This window comes from Rhinichthys klamathensis, unplaced genomic scaffold (assembly GCF_029890125.1).
Source record: "Rhinichthys klamathensis goyatoka isolate OS25496 unplaced genomic scaffold, OSU_Roscu_1.1 h1tg000107l_1, whole genome shotgun sequence".
In the NCBI taxonomy this organism is placed as follows: Eukaryota; Metazoa; Chordata; class Actinopteri; order Cypriniformes; family Leuciscidae; genus Rhinichthys; species Rhinichthys klamathensis.
In genome coordinates this window covers 727,483-751,311 of record NW_026606645.1, presented here as the reverse complement: position 1 = coordinate 751,311, position 23,829 = coordinate 727,483, and the positions used below count along the sequence as shown (strand labels likewise).

The 23,829-nt window shown below is 36.0% G+C and overlaps 2 protein-coding genes across 3 annotated transcripts in view; both read left to right on the top strand.

Moving 5' to 3' along the window:
• Window positions 1-15,807, top strand: part of gsk3bb (glycogen synthase kinase 3 beta, genome duplicate b) — a 28,239-nt gene extending 12,432 nt beyond the window's left edge. For both annotated transcript variants that reach the window (XM_056253543.1, XM_056253542.1), the window contains exons 5-12: window positions 7,982-8,092; window positions 10,164-10,294; window positions 11,457-11,563; window positions 12,420-12,517; window positions 13,301-13,396; window positions 13,661-13,847; window positions 15,259-15,354; window positions 15,437-15,807. In XM_056253543.1, the coding sequence (XP_056109518.1) occupies window positions 7,982-8,092; window positions 10,164-10,294; window positions 11,457-11,563; window positions 12,420-12,517; window positions 13,301-13,396; window positions 13,661-13,847; window positions 15,259-15,354; window positions 15,437-15,495 (885 nt within the window). In that variant the 3' untranslated portion in view covers window positions 15,496-15,807. The remainder of the gene's footprint in view (window positions 1-7,981; window positions 8,093-10,163; window positions 10,295-11,456; window positions 11,564-12,419; window positions 12,518-13,300; window positions 13,397-13,660; window positions 13,848-15,258; window positions 15,355-15,436) is intronic.
• A 5,495-nt stretch (window positions 15,808-21,302) lies between these two features.
• Window positions 21,303-23,546, top strand: si:dkeyp-80c12.8 (uncharacterized protein LOC107963954 homolog). The gene is made up of 3 exons (XM_056253534.1): window positions 21,303-21,348; window positions 21,913-22,062; window positions 23,443-23,546. Exons 1-3 carry the CDS (start codon window positions 21,303-21,305, stop codon window positions 23,544-23,546), a joined length of 300 nt encoding a protein of 99 aa, XP_056109509.1.
• The last annotated feature ends 283 nt before the right edge of the window (window positions 23,547-23,829 follow it).

Here is a 23,829-nt window from a genome sequence, read left to right as displayed (position 1 = left end):
CTGTAAAGCTCAAAGTATACTTCAGCCGTACGCACAACCCCTCCGTGTGCAGCCCAATTTTTGTGACTGCGCGGTCCCAGAAAGGAAGGCCTGGGTATACTTAATGTTCGACGTTGCGCTCTGCGTTTCACACAGTTGAGCACGCAAGCCTTTCAAATGGTCCATCCCAATTCAGAGGCTGCATCCTTCGAAGGCTGAATTCGAAGGCCAACTGCCTCACTGCTGCTCGATGAAGGCTGTCCCAATTCGAAAGCTCCTCCAAATGCGTCCTTCGTTTCCCGTGAAATGAAGGATACAACAGATGGATCCTTCACGGCCTTGCCTACCCCAGAATTCATTGCGTGCCAGTGACGATAAACTTTAAAAGTGTAATTTAATCAATTTCTCTCCCAAAAAAATCCTAAGTAAACTTAACTTAAACGTATTGGTATAAGGTTTCAACTAACTCAAATATCCAATGATACAAATGTAAAAAAAAAAAAAAAAAACAGTTCAAATGTTGACTTGTATCTTAATAAGATGAAATTCTATCTCAGTGTAGTTTATACTCTTTATTATATACAGAAATGGACCGTGGTAAACATGTTTAGACAGTTTGTGAACACTGTTTTGTTTTCAGACTGTTTAATATAACTTTCTGCCACCTGTCAACGGCAGCTGCCACAGTTCCTAGGCCACAAGAACAGCCCTTCGTAAGCTAGGCCGTCCCATTTAACAACGCTCGTTCCGACCATCATGACCTTCGTAGGTGTTTCCTTTAAAGTCCGCATCCTTTGAATGATGCAGCCTCTGAATTGGGAAGCAGCTTTGGCCGTGACCGTAGAAAGATGCGTTTGTTTTCAATTGCTCAAGCCACTTGCAGATGCGCTGTTGTACGCGTACCTTTCGCGCGGTCACAAAAATTGTGCAGCACGTGGACAGGGTGTGGGGACGTCCACGGACCCTCCTGATGACGAAAATTACGTCACACGGACAGTGCGCGGGCCGTCGTGGAACGCAGACGGCTAAAGTAAATGTCGGTGTCGACGGTTGACGGAGGGCGTGTCTGAAGCTTGGTGCTGACGTGACCATCATAGTGACAACAGCCAATCACATTACTTCTAGCTTGGACCGCAACACAACACCAAAAAGCCGGCTAGCGATTGGCTAGCGTCTGCGCTAGGGTATTTGCATAAAGGCAATCTGATCAGCTGATGCCGTAACAGTGCATTCACATGGGGCGTCGGCGTTACCACTTTTCATTTACTTTGAATGGGTGATGTGTTGCCGAACTGAATTGTGGGTTCTGGTGCGTCGCGTCACTGGCATTGTTTGTGGTAGAAGTTGAAAAAATTTCAAGCAGGCATCAGCCAATCAGATCACCTTTATGCAAATACCCTAGCGTGTTGCAGTCCAAGCTGGAAGTAATGTGATTGGCTGTTGTCACTATTGACGGTCACGTCAGCACCAAGCTTCAGACACGCCCTCCATCCCGACACCGTGTGAATGCAGTGTAAGGCTCGTCGCTCGTTTCTGTTGCGTACCCTCAATCTGGCGACCCACGTGAGCATCAAGTCTGAGGAGCAGGAGCAGGGGAAACGACTCTCTACAATATTTTGAATTTGGACTGCAGTACCCAGTTCAACCACTAGCTATCAATATGACCTTCAACATCTTTTAACTGCCTCATTAATATAATAAACTTATTTTTGGCAACATATTTTTATATATGTATATTATTTGTATAAAAATACACTATACTATTTAAAAGTTTTGGGTCGGTAAGATATATATATATATATTAATATTGTGAAATATTATTACAATTTAAAATAACCTTTTTCTATTTGAATTCAATTTAAATGTAATTCATTCCTTTGAGGCAAAGCTGAATTTTCAGCATCATTACCTCCAGTCTTGTAAAGCCTTGTTTATCCCTTTGTAAACACGTTCAGTTCACAAAATTTTAGCCGCCTAACCTTAAGACGCACGCACACACCGATGCACATATGAGAGGCCTTTGGGTATTCAGTTACTCTTGAGTTATTCTCGCACACAACGGCAGGGCTTATTTTTTTGTAACAAAGACAGAAAGGAAAACATTATCTATCTCAATGTGTGAGGGGTGCTTCGAGAGTCGTAAAAGAAAAGAAACGGTACAGAAAGTAGGATGCTGTATGTGAATGGCCAGTCATGATGGATTAAAGTGTCACTATGGCCTGAAACACATATTACACAAGTTTTCTAATTTAGGATACAAATAGTCCCTTGAAATAAGTCTGGTCATATTTTCTTTTACCATGTGTTTATGGTTTGAGGATATGGGCACTTGGTTAGTAACAGATGCATTTGCACAAAATGCTATAGTTTGCATGGTCGGATGGTGGATTATTTTTTGTTGCAATTAAAGACCGTTTAAATGAATACTTTTGTCCAGCGAGGGCGCATTACCTTGATCAAAAGTGACTGTGAAATAGTGAATAGTAGAAAAAAAATTCTACTTTAAATAAATGTTCTTTTTAACCTTACATTCATCAACGAATCCTGGAAAAAAATATCACTATTTCCGCAAAACGTGAAGCAGCACAACTGTTTTCAATATTGATAATAATAAGTTTTGTAGTAAGTCTTACTTGTTAAGAACCACTACTCTACAAGTATTGCTGCAATTTGAAGGAAACTCTAATGCCCTCTTGAGTACTGAGATTTGTTACCAACACCACAGCAAGGCATACATTAACGTGTTGATTTAGCATTCATGTCTGCATTTGTAGACATGTTCAGTTATGTTTATGGCCTGTGAAGCTAGTATCTTTGCCCATCTCATTGACAGACAGCGAGAGCTTCCAGCATGGTGACATAGTGTCTGACCGTTGCGACTTCGTCCCGACGGCTCCCCTGGTGTCACAGAAACAGGATCAGTTCAGTTATGTAACCCTGTCCAGACAGAACGCTCACCCATTTACATACCTCTTTAGTCTCTTGGCAATGGTGCGGTTGAATCAAAGTTCATGGATATTGACTATCACACCAGCTTATAGTCAAGAACTGCAGTGCAACCTAAACTCAGCAGTGTGCAACTAATATGTGCAGTCTACAACCGGCTATTGCATTCCACATTGCAATTCACCTGTCTTGACTTTCCAAGCGCTCACTATGTCCTGATTTAATATTTGATTGGATTAGGGATGTGGACGAAGCCTGATTCCGAATTCAGAAAGGCAGGGAAAATGAATAACACATTCTACGGAGGCCCTAAAGGGACATGGTCAGGCTTGCTGCGGTAGTCGTTACATTACATTACATCAGATTTCAGTTATCACATGAAGATAGTAAGGAGAGATGACTGACAGGACGATGTCGGAGGATTTGGTGCACAACAGATCCTGAGGGTCATTGGCGTCTTATCTTGTGAAATGTGTGGTCAGTACCAGGGTGGGAATTATACCGCGGCCACGCGGCCATGGCCGCCGTTGCCCTACACTTTGGCCTTCATGCCCCGTGAAAAAAAAAATCATCGTACGGCCACAGTGGCCTGTGTGCCCTGGGCCTGTCCAAGTTCCATGTATAAAGCGCCAGTGCGGCATAGTGGGCCACCCAAGTAGTCTCTGAACTTCAATTAGTTCGTGGATTCGCGCAGGTGCAGTGTCATAACCAGTGCGTCGGCGCACTGAAGCGTTTTTTTCCCCATCGCGTTCCCATTCATAAAAAACTCATGTGCTGTCGTCATGACAGCGATTCACAAAACAACGTCACTCACGGCTTTTAGCTCAAAAGTGTGCAGATTTGGAGAAATATTTATATATTCTCAGTTTACATCAGATTTCTATTAACAGGAATAATATTTTATTGAATTGAATAGAATGGTATACTATATGAAGCCATAGTAGCCTATGATGTGAGATAGAAATTTAAGTCATTAAATTCAAGTTCACGAAAACTTTTCCCTCCGCTGCGACTGTCAGTCATTCTCCATTCAGCATCAAACAGCGCGTCGCGTTCGGTTACAGATAACCCTCTCCAAGATGATTCAATGTTAATATTATTATACTTGATCTGTAGATAAAGCTCTATGGTTTCGCATAAAATGACTATCTTGCTGGACTGTATTGCTCTAACTTAATCATGTTACTTTCTATCGTGTGTCTGTTAGATCACAACACTGGAGCACTATAATTGTTCTTCACGCGCACAGTAACTGAAATTTAAAACTGTTAAAAGAAAAGGCTCAATAAACTATTGCATAGATAGATACTGTATAATACACTACGCATCAATATGTCTTTCGTTTGTGCTTTGAACTTTTCAATGCGGACTCGACCATAGACAGTAAAAGAAGTGCTTCAAGCGCATCATTCTGCGCTCGGGATGCGCATAAGCGCTTTGTGCCGCACTGTGTTGGATCCTTTCATAATCATATAATACTTTTGCGCAATGAAAGATTCTTAATAGCCTTTTTTGTTCTGTCCTGTCTATCATATGTTGCTGCCTCATTAAACAGCTGTGATATACATTTAAAAAAATGTCTTAATTTTATAGTAGCCATATAAAATAATTGATCTTTCTGATTTTTATCTTGTTTTTCATTCATGTATTTGACAACAATACAAAGAGCAATGTGTAACGTTTTTCCAGATTTAGTGCTACACTTATTGTCTCTTATTTGTTCCCCAGTAAATAATGTTTTTTTTTCACTAAATGTTCAGATTTGATAAAATTATTGTACACTTGTGATTTTTCTAGACTAAATTTTACTGCTGAGTTATCCACTAATCTAGTTTATAATAGAATTTTTGTCATGATTGGTTATGATCAAATTTTTTTTATTTGTTGTTTTTCTTTATAATGAAGTTGTCTGTATTAAGTAGATTGTGTTTAACACACAAAAGAGTGATTATCAGTTCAACACAGTTATAGAAATTCTATTTGATTTTTTTTTTTAAACTGCGCTGGTATGCAAAAAAATGCATCTAAAAATGCATCAGATTGATGCTTTAAAATATGGAATATATAAAATTTTCTTACAGGGGAGCATGCCCCCCGGACCCCCCTAGAGGGGTAATATCCTTCTCACCTTTTTCACCCCTGAACCGTTTTCATGCCTGATTATACATAAAATATTATATTTTCTGTCTGATTTTTTTTTATCTGAAGCCAAATCAGATCACAGAAGGTAAAAAATGTATTTTTTATTAAAAAAAGTCATAATCCATGTCTTATTCCAAATTAGGATGTTATGGTATCAATCTGAATGGGAAAACCATCGAATTGTACTCAATGGCCTTTGTGCCCTGTCATATGGCCTTGGTGCCCCTAAAAAAAAAGAAAAGGTGGAGGCCAAATGGCCTTGCCCCTAAAATTACATAATTCCCACCCTGGTCAGTACCACTGCTATACACAGAGTACACGAGATCGCGAATTAGAAAGTGAAAGTAAAAAGCGGGCATTCAAAAGTGATTTCAATACCCTGCATATTGATTGCGGCTGCATGATGCCCGCAAATTATATACAATATAATTACCTAACTATATAATTGCGAGAGAACGCAAAAGCATTGAAATATATGTTTTTCTCATGTCCCTTTAGGGGCTCTGTAGAATGTGTCATTTTTTTTCCGAACATTGTTCAGTCAGTCAATCAATCAATCAATCTATCAATCAATTAATCTTAATAGGGCTATAATTATTTTCTTTATGCATATTTTAGCTAATTATTTTCATGTGTATATGTGCAAACATGTTACATCTTAAATTTGTGTCAACAAAGTTGCATAATACCATTTGAAAACTTTATCATGGCATATTTTGCAGTTTTCAAAAACATTTTAAAATATAATATTCACTAGTTTATAGTCCATACTACACATTATGCAGTATGCAAGTATTACAGAGGTTTTGTTACTAATACTATATCATGTATTTTGGCATGGTTGGAAAGCTGTATTGACCAATCAGCAGCAATAGCAAACCTCGTTTAATAAATTCTAAAATGATCACTGTATTTTAAAATGTGTAAAACGCATGTCTTTAGTTATCACCTGTATGAAAGCACCAGCATGGAGCCTTGATATCAATATTTGTGATTTAGCAGCCTCTTTTATCTAAGCATTTGTATGTGTGCATGAACAACCAATCACAGCACATCTCAGAAAACACTCAATCACAGGACAATTGCAGAGCTGATCTCACTGTTGCGAGGTAGGAAATGGCTCAGTGCCTTTGGCTGGTTCATTTTCCAGCTACATTAAGGAGTTCTTGTCTCTGGGGGGAAAGAGAGAGAAATCATGACTGTTTGAATAGTCAATGTGTCTCATGTGTGATGAGTCTCAGACCCCCTTTTCTCCCTAGAAAGTCCCCCAAGTTGAGAAATATTACACTACATTTTATTTTAGTTTTTAAAAAGTCGCTTCTGCTCACCAAGGCTGCATTTATTTGATCAAAAATACAGGAAAACTGTAATATTGTGAAATATTATTACAATTTAAAATAACTGTTTTTAATTTGAATATCGGGGTGGGCGATATGGCAAAAATATATCACGATATTTTTCAGGAAAATCACGACTCACGATTTTATCACGATTCTTTTTCATGTTGGTTTTACTATTTTGCAAGTGACTGAGCATTACAGCCAAACTAATCTCCCTATTTTAAAAACAGCCTTACAAGGTAAAATATCAAATAAAAAAGAATGGCAGACATTTAGGCCAAAGTGTCGAAGATAAAAATCTTTGACAAGATACAATGGAAACATGAGGGCTATTTAAACACCAAGACTAATGACTAACAAGAAACACCTGTGAACAATCAAGACGATCAACCAATTTAAAATCTAATTTATTCCTGTGATGTTAAAGCTGAATTTTCAGCATCATTTCTCCATTCTTCAGTGTCACATGATCCTTCAGAAATTTATATGAAAACATATAAATATCAAAACAGGTGTCCTGCTTCATATTTTTGTGGAAGCCGTGATGTATATTTTTTCAGGATTTTTTCTTTGATGAATAGAAATAGAAATCTGTTGGAACTGTATAAATGTCTTTACTGTCACTTTTGATCATTTTAATTCATCCTTGCTGAATAAAAGTATTTCTTTCTTTCAAAGAAAACAAAAATAATCTTACAGATCCCAATCTTTTGAACGGTAGTGTACATCAAAGGAATGGTTTATTATATTTAATATTTAACCAAAAATGCATTGTTAATTACATAACCTCATAGTAATGTTTATTTATTACTGGAACCACTTTTGATGCTGTTATATATATATATATATATAGCCAGTAAACACACACCTGAGACCTGATCATTGCTTGTAACCAGGGTTTGAAATTAACTTTTTCTTTTCTTTTTTAACTTTAACTTTTTTTAGTAGCCAATTTGGTTATTCAGAACTTCTATTAGCCAAAAGAAAGAAAAATGAACCAGATTAACTACGTCACAGCTTATATATATACATATATATGGATTTCATACATTCATTTCTTATTCAAACAAAATCCTGTCATCCAGCAGTCTCCTCCCCTCCTCTTTCATCCTCATCACCAAAAATGTATTTTATGTGGACAGATTAATACAGTTCAAAGAACATCAAAAAATCTAGGATGTTGGAAAATAACAATGTCTTTTTAATCTTCGCTATCTCTTCAATGCAAATGAACAAGCGCACTGTTATTTGTTGTGTAGTGACGGGCATGTTCAAGTAAGCCAGATATGCGCAGATTCTTCGCAATACGCTGTATTTATCATGATGACTCACGAGTTGAGTATTTGTGCTAAATCTGCGCAGATTTGGCTTACACGAACTTCCTCAGCAAAGTAAACATTAAGTAACACACCAAATTGGCTAGTGATTTTACAGCGTTACCTGCCACAGTTCGTTTTTACCTGCATTTGGCGGGTTGTCGGGTGTTCATTTCAAACCCTGCTTGTAACCCATAACCAACCTATGTTTTCTAGATAGCAAACACTCTCTCTTTTGTCTTTTCTTCACATCCACAGAAGGATGAGGTGTATCTGAATTTGGTGATGGACTACGTGCCTGAAAACGTGTACCGAGTGGCCAGACACTACAGCAGAGCCAAGCAGAATCTGCCCATGGTCTATGTGAAGGTAACATCTCTCTCATTTTTGACCGAATTTTTTTTACGTTTTGTTTAGAATTTTTTACTTCATAGTAATGGTACGAAACTTGGTAAAGGTTTTGGCACTTGCTATGTGAACACACACACAAAAAAATCATGGACATGAGTCGAAAAGGTTAAATGGTCCTGAAAAAAAGTCACGCTTGTACTCCTCGCGGTCAAAAATGAGCGAATTGGAAATGAATGGGAGACGAATTTCATCTAGTGAAAACATTTGGTACTGCGCCCAAACAAAGATGTACATTTAGATATCAAGCTCATATTTGGAGCACAACTTGTTTAGATTTACAGCTATGATTTTCATGCAGTTTTAGAGTATAAACGTGTTTTTGAACATATATATTTCATATAAAAATTTAAAATAATATATTTTTTTGCATTTTTCATATTAAACGTAAAAAGTTACATTTTTAAAACTTTTTTCACTTCAGCAATAATTTGCCTAGTGTCATCTTTGAAAAGAAATCAAACTTCACTGTGCGTTCACACCGGACGCAAATAGCGCGTCAAATTCGCGTCTACCGCGTCTAGTTTGACGCTTGACCACTTTGTGTTAATTCCCGCGTCAAAACAAAAGTTTGAAGCGAAATTTACGCGCGTCGGATTCGAAACCCGTTGGCGGCCATTTTTTTTATTTTGATCGAGCATTCATCGGGAGAGTCACCGCTCTGTATTTGCTCTGGAGAGCAGAACAGCGGCGTAGGGATCATCGTCGCCGTATTTGTGTCCACCAGACCCTTCGGAGGCGAACCCAGTTTGGCGAGTTTCACCATTTGCTCGCTCCAGGAGCTGCGCCTGGATGACGCCGCTTTCAGCGGTATTTCCGCCTGTCCCGCGCCCAGTTTGATGACCTGTTGTCCCGCATCGGAGCGAGGATCACCCTCGCCCTCACCCACCTAGCTGCTAATATGTCATTTATTTTTGTGTTGATGATAAACGGAGCCAGCCTCCAAAAGTGATTAACCTGTCCTGTGATGATTTTTTCTCTCTCACACAACACTGTCCAGACACGAACTTATGCACTATAGTATGTTGGTTGTCTTTACATTATAATAATATTTCATATAATCTAGATATGGAATAAATAGCATTCAATACAAAATGAATGTCTCATATATTGAAAACAAGTTTTATGTGATAAAATATTTGCTTTGTTGTGCATTAGAACCACACAGGCATTTAGTCATATTAAAAAATAATTTATTGAAGCATCGGGATACTTCACCACGTGACAGCAGCAAGCAGCTAGGCTCCTGATTGGTTAACGCGGCGCGAATTGACGCCAAAGTTCAAATTTTTCAACTCGGGCGGCAGACGCGAATTCGCGTCAAATGCGTGAATGCACAAAAAGCACTTAATAAAATCATTCGCGCATAACGCGCGTGCTCAATTCGCGCCATTCGCGTCTACCGCGCCGCGCTCTACGCCTCATTCGCGCCGCAGGAATTTTTTACACGCGTCTTTGCATTGACTTAACATTGAAATCACTCGCGCCTGACGTCCGGTGTGAACGCACCAGTCTGTGCTCAAAAGCTTTCAAGATTTATGGCAGTTTAAGTTGGAAATTAAATTTTCAGGTCCATGCTCAAAAAGTGTCTACTTTACTAAAGTGACTACAGCATAAATAGAATTTAGTACCATAAAAACTAACTAAAATATAGTACATTCATTTAATTGAAATAAAAAAAAGAAGTCATTTTTGGCCGCCACGCACCAGAGGGTTAACAGAGTCTGACATTATTCACTAATCTAAAGATGTGTGATTTTCTAAGTTGGTTTGGTGCTGGTCTAACTCATGGACCAAAACTGCAAAACGTAGTTTGTGTTGTGAATCCAGTCACCTATGGGCTTTCTGATGTAGCTTGGTCGACCATGGTGGTCTTGCTGGTTTAGACGTCTTATGAGCTGATTTCTCCTGTTTTCATGGGGTTCTGTGCTATATCTTAGTTCATTTCTGGGCTTTCAGTGGATTCGTTTGTAGATTTGACTCAGCTTGTAAATTCAGCTGTATTAAAGTCACTGATTATGTGTGTTTTCAGCTATACATGTACCAGCTGTTCCGCAGCTTGGCGTACATCCACTCGTACGGGATCTGCCATCGAGACATCAAGCCGCAGAACCTCCTGCTCGACCCAGAGACATCTGTACTCAAACTCTGTGACTTCGGAAGGTGAGACGCACTTATCGATACCCAGATCTTGAGTAAGAGATAGTTGAGACATTGACTGAAGTTCTGTGTTGATGCTCATGATCTTAATAAAAACCTTTTGGTGATTGAAATTAAATAAAAATTGTGCTTACATTACTGTTCAAAAGTCTGGGGTCAGTAATACAAAATAAAATAAGTGAATACTTTTATTCAGCAAGGGCGCATTAAATTGATCAAAAGTCACAGTAAAGACATTTATAATGTTACAAGAGATTTATATTTCAAATAAATGCTGTCTACTAATAAACTTTCTGTTCATCAAAGAGTCTTTCTAAAATTTCTACTAAAATATTAACTGTTTTCTACACTGATAATAATCAGAAATGTTTCATGAGCAGCAAATCATCAAATAAGAATGATTTCTGAAGGATCATGTGACACTGAAGACTGGAGTAATGATGCTGAAAATTCAGCTTCGATCCCATTAAAAAAAATTCAAATTTAAAATTTTAATAATATTTCACAATATTACTGTTCAAACTGTATTTTTGATCAAATAATTGGAGCCTTGGTGAACATAAGAGACGCCTTTTCAAAGCATTAAAAAATCGTACTGATCCCTACGTTTTTACCGATAGTGTACATATATATTTCTTTACAAATTGATTATATGGAGATGTTAGTGCAGGAAAATCATGCAACATGTACTATACTGTTTAAAAGCATCCCAGGATGCACCTCATGAGGTTGGTTGAGGTAATGAGGGCATTTTGGGGGCAGAGTGTGAATGGCAGCAGTATAAAACCGAAAAACTTTGCTTGTGTGAATAACAGATGTGGTACCTTTACTGGAAAACTTCATCCGGCTATTTCACGGCAACTGAACAAGTTTCATGTGCGAATGTGACTATTCCCACGGCCACGGATCAAATTATCCGACCATCCGACACATTTAACTGAGCATTCTGATCTGAATCTGTCGGACTTTATTTGAATAAACTGCTCAAAGATCCTCTGTGGTGAACTAAATTTGGCTCTAGTTAATTAGTGTATGGTGATAAATACTGATTATGATTATTGTTCTTATGATGATAATGATGGCTGTTTTGATGTACACCGTTGTTGGTGTAATTTCTGGTCTGATTGTCTCTGTCTGTCTCTCGCGTTCGGTGCGTCTCCTGCAGTGCAAAGCAGCTGGTGCGTGGTGAGCCTAATGTTTCCTACATCTGCTCGCGGTACTACAGAGCCCCTGAGCTCATTTTCGGAGCCACAGACTACACTTCCAGCATAGGTAAGGTATTCTACTGCTCTCTGTACCCTAAAACTGTTCTTAAACTACACCATCGGCATAGGTGCACTAAAAGAAATGTTAAAACAAAGAGATTCAGTATCACACAAAATCCTGTACTGTTATATATCACATTAAAGCAGTCATAATATAAACTTGAGTGTTACATTGAGTAAATCATAGTGTCTTTGTGATGTCAAAAATATTTATATTTCGTATAAAAAATAAAAAGAAGCCTCTTATGCAGACCAAGGCTGCCTTTATTTGATCAAAAAATCAGTAAAACGGTAATATTGTGAAATATTATTATTACTATTTAAATTTTATAAGGAAGCCTTCATTACTTCAGTCTTCAGTGTCACATGATCCTTCAGAAATCATTCTAATATGATGATTTGATGCCCACGAAACATTTCTTATTATTGTTGAAAACAGTTGTGCTGCTTAATGTTTTTGTGGAAACTTTGGAAAAAAATTTTTTCAGGATTATTTGATGAATAGAAAGTGCAGTTTTTAAAAATTTCAATGTTTGTTACATTATAAATGTCTTTACTGTCCCTTTTGATCAATTTAATGCATATTGCTGAATAAAAGTATTCATTTCTTTAAAAAATGTGACCATTTAAATCTTTTTATTAATTATGATTAATTTAGATATTTGCATGGGTAAAATTACATGCATCAACAAGCGATATTGTATCAGTTACTGTAAATCACACCTCCAACATAGTTTTTGTGTATTGTATAAAGAGCTCAAAAACACACTGAGACAAGCTAAAGAAATGGGATCAAATATCTGTGATGTAACAAGAGTATTTGCTGTAATATTCAGTGTTTACCTTTTTGTTTTTCTATACAGACATTTGGTCGGCTGGTTGCGTACTGGCCGAGCTGCTTCTTGGACAGCCGATTTTTCCCGGTGACAGCGGTGTCGATCAGCTTGTTGAGATTATCAAGGTGTGGAAGCATGGGAGTTTTCATAAATAACATTTTGATTGCTTCAACTTTTGTTATTGCTGAACTGAAGAGTCTATGTTAAATCACATTATTCACTTCTCTTAGTGTTAGTGTTCGAGTAACGCAAAGTGAAGTTACATTTCTTTTTTTCAGGAACTTTCTCCTAGTTTACAGCAGAATCCTCAGTGTACTGTTAAAAAAAGACTTATTTCCTGATATCTATAAGGCAGTGTTGTTGCTGTTATCCCTATCCTTTTTCAATAATTGAAATAAAAAAATAAATAGTATATGAAAAATCCTAAAAATTAGAGCTGCCTCTTCAGCAGCTAACTGAAATAAAATAAGTTAAAGTACTAAAATGACTAAACCTAAAACTGAATTAAAAAAATGAATAAATAGAAATCTATTTAGAAAAAACAGCAAAACAACAAAATTGCTAAAACTTTGACTAAAATAAAATAAATATTTTTAAATATTAATAGTTACTATAACAGTATATTATGAATAGTAAAATAACACTGCTATAAAGATAACTATAATAGCATCCACACATATCATTCATCAGCTGGAAATAAATTGCTCTGAAAGTGATTCCAATGATTTCGTTCCTCTGTATCTTATATAATTGTCTTTGAAGTGTGAACTCACCTTTATTTCTATAGCGCTTTTTACAATACAGATCGTTTCAAAGCAGTAAGTGATAACAGGAAGAAATAGAGAAGAGAAAATAGTGTCATTTTTCAGTGTTGATTTAAACAGAATAAGAAAACTAGTCTCCTCCAGGTGCTGGGAACTCCAACACGAGAGCAGATTCGAGAGATGAACCCAAATTACACTGAATTCAAGTTTCCACAGATAAAGGCGCACCCTTGGACTAAGGTTAGCATGAGTGTTTCCATGTGCTTCATGCTTTTCTCCTTGGTTTAATTCTAGGCTTTGATTCTATCCTCTTCTTATAATGCCTTATAAAACTACTATTGCCAACACAATTTAATTGTCAACTTTAAATGCTCTCTTATGACTTACCGTATTTAAACCTCGATTTATATAAAAAAAAATTGTACTTTTGACAGTCAGAAGTTTATAATATTGTACAAAGGTTTGTATATAGCACTAAAAAACCTGTTTTTGTCCGAATGTTAGGTTTTCCGGCCTCGGACCCCTCCGGAGGCAATAGCCTTGTGTTCCCGATTGTTGGAGTACACGCCTACAGCCCGATTCACTCCTCTCGAGGCCTGCGCTCACACTTTCTTCGACGAGCTCCGTGAGCCCATCCTCAAGCTCCCGAATGGACGAGAGCGGCCCGTGTTGTTTAATTTCACCACACAGGGTATGTGGCACACAGATGCACAGCGGGTTCATGGTTTCAGACCTGTAGATCGGTCGCTTTGTTCCGAAACAGGGACTGAAATTGTTACAATGTTGCATTTTCTTCTTGGTTCGGTTCTCTTTCACAATATCCATTTATAAATTGACCAAAACTTGTTGATACAAGTCAAAATGGCTATTTTTATACTTACTAATATTCGAATTATATATATAATTTCCGTCATAATCTATTATTACCTGTGATTTTCATATTTTAGTGATAGTAAGCCATTTAATAGGCTCTGTTTATTTTCTTCACATTTTCATTTTTCTTCACGAACGTACAGGACAAGCATATAGGCTAGAAATGCATTTATTTATTTATGTAACAGTGAAGTGAAGTTCGACACTTTTCAGGTTTCGTCATGAATTTTCGTCCAATAAATCGCAATAAGCTTTGTGCTTTGTTACTTTTGATATGAAACAAAGTCTCAGTTTTCAAATTCTGTCCATTTTAGCACAAAATTCAAACCATAAATACAGTTTTGGGGCTCTTTATTGTGGCGCGAGCGAGAGATCACCGTAGCACCTCGGTTCAAGCCAAGTGGAGCGCGAGTGTACGAGATCAATTCCTTTCTTTTTACTACGTTACAGAACGAAAAAAATAACATGAGTGAACGTCAGGAAATATTATATGTTGAAAGATACAATCCAACTTATCGAAATCCGTATCATGTCTCTCATGTAATCGTTCAGTCAGTGTTTCAACCGCGGAAAGACGTCAATAAAACGGACAGGAACATCAAAAGATCAGCATTTATTTAAAAACTAAATCTTTTATAACATTATAACGGTCTTTAATGCCACTTTTAATCAATTTAATGCATCCTTGATGAATAACTATTTTTTTTGTAGGCCCCAAACTTTAGAACGGTAGTTTAAATGTGGTTGTACTTTCATAATTCATAATCTTTTTAACACTAATATCGCTAACACTTTACAACAGGGTCCCATTAGTTAACGTTAGCTAATGCATTAACTAACATTAGCTAACAATACATTTGTTACAGTATTTATTCATGTTAAAATACAACTTTGTTAGTTCATGTTAGCTCAGGTCCATTAAATATTATTAACCGGTACAAATTTTGATTTTAATAAATGATCTAATGCTTTGGATTTTTGTTAACAACTGGAACCCTATTGTAAAGTGTTACAGTAATATCTTTTTTATACAATGAACAGAGTTGTCCATTAAATATTATTAACCGGTACAAAGTTTGATTTTAATAAATTATCTAATGTTTTGGATTATTTATTTTTTTGATTGTTAGTTCATGTTAACTAATGCAGTTCACTAATGGATTTTTTTTTAAACAACTGGAACCTTATTGTAAAGTGTTACACTAATATCTTTTGCATTTAATGATCAGAGTTGTCCAGTAACCCCTCGCTGGCCACCGTACTCATCCCTGTACATGCTCAGAACCAGGTGGATAACTCCGCCCAGTCTGCCACGGCTGCAACAGGTGAGCGTTTCACTTTCAGCCTCTCAGAAACCCCGAGACTGTTCTCACAACCACTTTCAATAATCATCTGTAATTGTTCCAGGTGCCATCAGTGGACCGAACGCCAACGCTGCCTCTGCCGCCCCCAATCCTTCAACTTGAACCCCATCCACCGGTCAATGGGCCAACGCTGCTGCTTATTAGCCACGCCCACTCCCAGGAATCAAGGGCGTGGCTAAAACGAAACGAAAAGCTCATGGTATGATGGATGGATGCGCCAACCAAATCTTCCCCCCAGCCACCGTCTTTATTTTTATTATCAGTGTTTTAATTTATTCGCTCTGAAGGACAAAACGAGGGCTCAAAAACACGCCTCAGGACTGTCTGCGGTCATGTTTGAAAATTATTTCTCTCTCTCTATATATATATAGATATTCACACACTATTATAAACAGTTACACCACATGTCTACTTTGACATTTTTAAAGGGGAATCTGTATGCTGTAGCCACGGCTTCTTTTATAATCGTCAGCTGACACCGACGGTGGTTTCTGATTGGCCCAATACGACCGAGCCACGGACAGATTTCCAGGGCTTGTGTACATTCTGTAGACTACGTGAAATATATGCTAATGACCTTTGCCTTTTCCCTCAGTATTGGGCGGATGTGTTGTGTGCTTACGCTGTTTGCTGCTGTGTACCTCTTTCTTTTCGACCACTTTTGAAGGAGTGACACTATCCATTTGTTTTCCTGCTCGTCTTCCTCCTTCCTGTTGTATAGTACTTTACTGAGCTCTACTGATGTTGACGCACACATAATATCGGATCATTTTCTGTGAGCGAGAGTGTGTGTGTGTGTGTGTATGTGAGTGCATGTTTTGTGTCTTATGTCTATAAATACTGTATGCTCATTATTGAACTGTTAGTGAGCTAAAAGAAACAAGCACGAATCTGATAATCAGGACCTTAACACTGAACATGTGAACGGGTTTCTGCGCCGAGAGAAAGATGCCGTGGTTTGGTTCTCCAAATCGTCTCTTCTGTGTCAATTGTGTTAGAATTTAGCGGAATGAGTGGCTGGAAACAGTATGAAACCATTAACCATCTGGACTGCTCCATCAGGAAATCGACACTAATGACGAGAAGGAAGAAAATAAATATTTTACTGTCTTTGGATCTCTACAGAACTTTTGCTTCCACTTCTTGTTGTTTTTCTTCCTCACGTAGCTACTCTTTAGCGTCCCCTAGTGTTAGAGGAAGTGTGCAACTGAGGCTGTTGTGTTTTGTTAATCTAAATACGCTGTGAATCTGCACAGAATAGTCACTTGAGCCTGTTTATGTACCTCCCGAAAGTGCTGTTGAAAGAATATCCATACGCTAAAATGATGTTCACCCAAATATGAAAACCATCCATCGTTTACTCGCTCTCATACGGAAGCCCATTTCCGCCACATAAGAAAAAAAACGCATGCTCGTGTACATCATAATTATGACACAAAAGTCGAGATTATGAGATGAAAATATTTTGACTTTGATATTAAAAAGTCATAATTATAATCTATAAAGTCAATTTTTTAACTTTAACACAATCATAATTGACATAGTATGTCATAATTTTGACTTTTTAAATCTTAAAATGATCATTTTGACTTAATAAATATGACTTGGCTCGTAATAGCTTTGTCATAATTATGATTTACAAAAGCATGATTTATTTTTTCTTATGTGGCGGAAATGGGCTTCCAAAGTTTCAAACCTAAATTATATTCTTTCTTCCATCGACCCCAGAGGAAATATTACGTTCACAGTCACGCTGATCTTTTCTATACAAATGAAATTTGATGGTGACCAAGGGTCGTCAAGCGACAAAAAAGGTATCAGAACAATAATCCATATGACTTATGCAATATTTAAAGTCTTCTGAAGTCGTACAGTTGCGTTGTGAGGACATTTGTAAGTGGTTAATAATTCCTTTCTGCCATATATCTCAAGTATTGTGTTCAATTTGAATATACACATATTCAAATGTGTGATTTTCTCACTTTTAAGGTGTTTTTGTCATATTTGAAGCTTGAAAGATCCTGATCTCCATCCACTTTCATTGTATGGACATGATTCAGCATATCACAAAAAAAATATTATTTTATGGAGGTGAGTAAATGATGACATCAGTTTAGTTTTTGGGTGAACTATCCCTTAAACTGACCCAGTACTTCCTGTAAACTTTGTTGTTCTTTTGAACAGATTTTTTATTGCCAACTAACAGGAAAATATGATATTATACAGTATGAAGATGCTCCATTTACTCGTTTAAATAATGTATGCTTGGCAAAGGGAAATTGAATTGAATTTCATCTGCTGCGCTCTTGTTCAGGTCAGTTCTTTATCACAGCAGGGAAAATAGATATATTTTTCATTTTCTTTTTTCCCCTTTTTATACTTTTAATTGAAAGTTTCTGAACGACTTTTTCTTAATCATGCAGGAATTTCTTGTATGTTCTTTTAATTGCGAGGGAAACTCTTACATTTACAGTTTTTTTATTTCACTTTTTATGATTATGAATGATATTTGGGGAAATAGTGTCATGTATCTAGTATTAACTAATGATTTGCAATAATTGATTTGTGTTTGGGATCTTGTGAGATACTTTCAGCAGCACTTAAAGAGATTGATGTCATGTAGCACTACGACCTTTTTCAAATGTTCATAAGCTTTATTTGAATATGTTTTATGGACATCCTTGCATATTTATCCATTGCTGTTAGCAGTCACGTTGCTTCAAGGATTTCCTCAGCATGTAAAACACCTTTCTCAGTGACTCATACTTGAGACGAATATGAGATGAAAGGGGAAAAGGAGAAATAACAAATGTGAACTGTTAGTAGCCATTAGTCAATCAACAGCCACCGAACACATGAAACAGCTTTTGTTTTGGGTTTTGTTTTTGTCTTGTTTTGTTTTGGGTTTTGTTTTTGTTCTGTTTTGTCTTGTTTTGTTTTGGGTTTTGTTTTTGTTCTGTTTTGTCTTGTTTTGTTTTGGGTTTTGTCTTGTTTTGTTTTGGGTTTTGTTTTTGTTCTGTTTTGTCTTGTTTTGTTTTGGGTTTTGTCTTGTTTTGTTTTGGGTTTTGTTTTTGTTCTGTTTTGTCTTGTTTTGTTTTGTTTTGGGTTTTGTTTTTGTTCTGTTTTGTCTTGTTTTGTTTTGGGTTTTGTTTTTGTTCTGTTTTGTCTTGTTTTGTTTTGGGTTTTGTTTTTGTTCTGTTTTGTCTTGTTTTGTTTTGGGTTTTGTTTTTGTTCTGTTTTGTCTTGTTTTGGGTTTTGTTTTGTCTTGTTTTGTTTTGGGTTTTGTTTTTGTTCTGTTTTGTCTTGTTTTGTTTTGTTTTGTTTTGGGTTTTGTTTTTGTTCTGTTTTGTCTTGTTTTGTTTTGGGTTTTGTTTTTGTTCTGTTTTGTCTTTTTTTTGTTTTGGGTTTTGTTTTTGTTCTGTTTTGTCTTGTTTTGTTTTGGGTTTTGTTTTTGTTCTGTTTTGTCTTGTTTTGTTTTGGGTTTTGTTTTTGTTCTGTTTTGTTTTGTTTTGGGTTTTGTTTTTGTTCTGTTTTGTTTTGTTTTGGGTTTTGTTTTTGTTCTGTTTTGTCTTTTTTTGTTTTGGGTTTTGTTTTTGTTCTGTTTTGTCTTGTTTTGTTTTGTTTTGGGTTTTGTTTTTGTTCTGTTTTGTCTTGTTTTGTTTTGGGTTTTGTTTTTGTTCTGTTTTGTCTTGTTTTGTTTTGGGTTTTGTTTTTGTTCTGTTTTGTCTTGTTTTGTTTTGGGTTTTGTTTTGTCTTGTTTTGTTCTGTTTTGTCTTGTTTTGTTCTGTTTTGTCTTGTTTTGTTCTGTTTTGTCTTGTTTTGTTTTTGTTCTGTTTTGTCTTGTTTTGTTTTGGGTTTTGTTTTTGTTCTGTTTTGTCTTTTTTTTGTTTTGGGTTTTGTTTTTGTTCTGTTTTGTCTTGTTTTGTTTTTGTTCTGTTTTGTCTTGTTTTGTTTTGGGTTTTGTTTTTGTTCTGTTTTGTCTTGTTTTGTTTTGGGTTTTGTTTTTGTTTTTGTTCGGTTTTGTTTTGTTTTGTGTTTTGTTTTTGTTCTGTTTTGTTTTGTTTTGGGATTTGTTTTTGTTCTGTTTTGTCTTTTTTTGTTTTGGGTTTTGTTTTTGTTCTGTTTTGTCTTGTTTTGTTTTTGTTCTGTTTTGTCTTTTTTTGTTTTGGGTTTTGTTTTTGTTCTGTTTTGTCTTGTTTTGTTTTGGGTTTTGTTTTTGTTCTGTATTGTCTTTTTTGTTTTGGGTTGTGTTTTATTTGGGGGAGGGGGGTTGTTTTGTTTTGGGGGCTTTGTTGTTGTTTTATCTTGTTTTGTTATTGGTTTTGTTTGGTTCTACTCTGTTTTTTGTTTTCAAAAAAACAAAAGATGAATGTTTCGTTTTTGTTTTTCTTCTCCCGTGCCAGTATTCTGAACGTCTCTTCTTGTTCATACTGATGTCGGTTCTGTCGCTTGTGTGTTCTGGTTCAGAGATGTCACCTGATACTGTACTGTATTGAATAAAGTGTAGGTTACCCTCACTCCATCACACTGCTTCTTCTCTCTTTATTGCTAAATATATATATTTTTCTTTACTAAACACCTTATCCCTCTCAGGATAGGGTGATATCTGAACGATAGAGACACACCAAATGACAGCATGTCATTTCACTCTCGAGTTGTTCCAAAGACTTAATTTCTTCTGCAGAACTCAAACACATTTATATGCAAACACCCTTTAAAATAAAGTGATTTCCTTACTAATTCTCGATAATGTACTAATTATTGAATCATGTTTTCTTAAACTATCTGATATATTGTTATATGTCATATTTTATCTAATGTATTCAGAATTTTGATTGCGGCTAACCCCAACTTTAACAGTTAAAGTAACATAATGTGTTCATCTGTCAGCTCATTCTTTTGTTTGTTACTTTATAACAACTTGTTTACCAAATGATGAAAATAGTACAAATGTTGCAGGACTGCCTCTGTGTGACCTTGGCAGTGTAAATGATGCTGATAAACATGAATTACACCAGACTTTGAAGTCTTAGGTCATCACGTACCATCAAGTAATGATGCCTTTGTGTGATTTTTCCACAAATAATGAAAACACTCACACTGCTGCTGCACATATGTAACAAATCATTATAAATTTAAAAAGAAATGTAACAATGTAAAAAAAAATGTTCCACAGTGTTCAGATCATGCATGCCACAGCATAAAGCAATGAACTGCCTAATTTTACTAATATATTGAAAAGAAAATACACATTTTAAAGCAAAACATTGCAAAATGTATTTGATTACTTTATAAAAATGTCATTCATGAATAAGAAATATTTCTATTCTATTGCTAATGTTGTTGTTACTGTTACTAGTTGTTCCTTGAGAATTTCCATTTGTTTTTGTGTGTGTGTGTGGGGGGACCAGCCAGCGGTCCCCACGAGGGTAATGGGTTAATAAACATACTAAATTAGATATTTTTTAAATTTGTAGAAAAAATGAAAGTTTCATGTGATGGATAGGGTTAGTGTAAGGAGACAGAATATACAGTTTGTACAGTATAAAAAAATATGGAGTGTCCCCAAAAAGATAGTGAACCAGACTGTGTGTGTGTGTGTGTTAATAATATACAGTATGTATATATATATATATGCAATTTTTTACCCATTTAACGATCGCAGTAGCCAATAGTAGAATGACGCACTCTTCAGGATAGGAAAAACCTCCCACTTACTGTTTAAAAGTGTATCAGTCCTCTTGTGGCATCTACAGAGTGAGAAACGTCCCTCAGCAGTCGTCTAGCTGGTAAGACTGACATTTATCAGCTTATTTTCCCTAGTGTGTTATCAATTTTGAACCAGTTTCATATTTATTCTGTAATTATCTTGTACATTTTGCTGCCAGATATCCAGGTTGCAGTGAGAAATGAAGCGGTTTTGTGCTGTTTGCATCCTAATGATTCTTACTCATGGTAAGCCTGTTTGTTTTTCAAATTATTATATCTGGTCTAACTGTTCATATGTCTTTCACACATTTTAGTGCATAAAAATACTGCTATCACTATGTTCACATCTCAGCATTAGTGTTAGCGCATTACAAGTAACGTGAGTTATGTAATCAGATTACTTTTTTCCAAGTAACTAGTAATCCATTACTTTTAAATTTACAACAAAATATCTGAGTTACTTTTTCAAATAAGTAACACAAGTTACTTTGTTTTCTAATTCATTGACTGACAGCTCTCTTTGTTGAGAAAAATAGAACTTTTTTGTTGTTTTTTGTTATTAAAATACAAACAATCAAGCCCAGCCTATGTGGGTGAAAGTAACGCAACACATTACTTTCCATAAAGAGTAACTAAGTAATGCGATTAGTTACTTTTGACTTTTGAGGGAGTAACGCAATGTTGTAAAGCATTACTTTTCAAAGTAACTTTCCCCAACACTGCATATCAGTGTCTTGCAATGTAAAAACAAACAAAAAATTGCCAGGAAATAATGCATATTTGTCTCCTTCTCTCTTTTTTCTGTCCCAGATCTTGCTCGCTTTTCTTTCAGGGCAACGGCGTTGCGTTGTAACCTATGTGTTTCCAAAGGGCTTGGGAATCCCTGCACTCCATCAGTCCAGACATGTCTGCCACACGTCACCAACTGTGGGTACATCAAACTCAAGCAGGGTTTAATGGGTGAGTTCAGCCATCCCATCATCACGACTATGGCAAGCCGTTTTAACTTTTATTCATTTCCAGGATATGAATTGTTGATATCAACAATTACATTTTTGATATCAACAATTGAATTATTGATATCAAAAATGTAATTCTTGATATCAACAATTGTATTTTCACTAGTGAAATGTCACCATAGACTGCCATTCAAAATCAATTGTTGATATCAAGAATTGATTTCTTACTATATAATTTTTGATATCAATAATTACATTGTTACTTGTAAAAATGCGAATTCCTGATATCAATAATTAAATTATCACTAGTCTAAATGTCTATTCTTGATATCAACAACTGAATTGCTACTAGTAAAAAAATTCATTTTTGATATCTGAAAATGTATTTCTGATATCAATATTATTCAGATATCTAAAATGGCTTTCTTACTAGTAACAATCACATTCATGATATCAGAAATTAACATTGTCACTAGTGAAAATTGAATTATTGATATCAAAAATGAGCATTGTTACTAGTAGCAATTCAATTGTTGATATCAAGAATAGACATTTCAACTAGTGACAATTTAATTCTTGATATCAAAAATAAAGGTTTTTACTAGTAAGAATTGTATTTCTGATATGTGAAATTGGAATTTCAACTGGTAAGAAATCAATTCTTGATATCAAGAATTGATTTTGAATGGCAGCCTATGGTGACATTTCACTAGTGAAAATACAATTACAGATATCAAGAATTATAGTTTTTACTAGTTGCAATTCAATTGTTGATATCAAGAATGATCATTTTTACTATTGAAAATGTAAATGTTGATGTCAAGAATTAGCAGTGTTACTAGTGAAAATGTAATTCCTGATATCAAAAATTGCCATTGTTACTTGTAGAAATATTATTCCTGATATCAATAATTATAATTTTAACTAGTGAAAATTGAATTGTTGATATCAAGTATTCATATCCTGGAAATTAATAAAAGTTAAAACGGCTTGCCATATCACGACCCGTGAAAACCAACGCTATCTCACGACCAATTTGAGTGATTAAAAAGGTGGCTTATTCGTAAGAATTCGTACGACCCGAATTTGTACGATTTGTCTAAACCCACGTGCAGGGTAGGTTTAGGGGCGGGGTCAGGGGTAGGTAATTCGTACGAATTCATACGAATTGGCCAACTCGTAAAATATGTACGATTTAGCAAAAATTCGTACTAATTTGTACGAGTGAGGTCGTACGAATTCTTACGAATTAGCCACCTCGTAAAATTCGTAGTACGAATTGCCGTGAGATCGGGTTGGTGAAAACAGATAGCCTACTACGGAACCTATTCGCATCCGTTTTTTTTTTTAAAGTTAGTTACATTAAACGTTCTCTCCGCAGGCCCTCCCTTCATCCGTTCCTGTATCAGCAGGGCGACCTGCTGGGACTATATGCATTCTGAAGCTGTGGAGGCTAAGTGCTGTAAGACTGACCTCTGCAACTGAGCAAACAAACACATGATCACATTCAGTCTGCCTTTCTGTAACCTTGGCGGTGTGATTGTATTAAATTGTACTAAATGCTATAGCTAGGCTAAAAAGTCAAATGTAACAAACGATTAATAATTGCAACAAAAATATATAACAAAAAGCAATGATTAATAACTTTTTTTGCAGGCAAGAATAAAATCAGTCAAGCTTGTAATCTGTGTATCTTCCCATGAGGAACAATCTGTACAGAGGACACGAAAAATGAACTAACAACTGAACAATATGACTTTGGAATAAA

Excerpts from the sequence above, each read along its gene's own strand:
- si:dkeyp-80c12.8 (XM_056253534.1), top strand. The coding sequence starts at position 21,303 with ATGAAGCGGTTTTGTGCTGTTTGCATCCTAATGATTCTTACTCATG. Across the intron at positions 21,349-21,912 it reads CCTAATGATTCTTACTCATG|ATCTTGCTCGCTTTTCTTTC; the intron begins GTAAGCCTGTTT and ends TTTCTGTCCCAG. Across the intron at positions 22,063-23,442 it reads ACTCAAGCAGGGTTTAATGG|GCCCTCCCTTCATCCGTTCC; the intron begins GTGAGTTCAGCC and ends TTCTCTCCGCAG.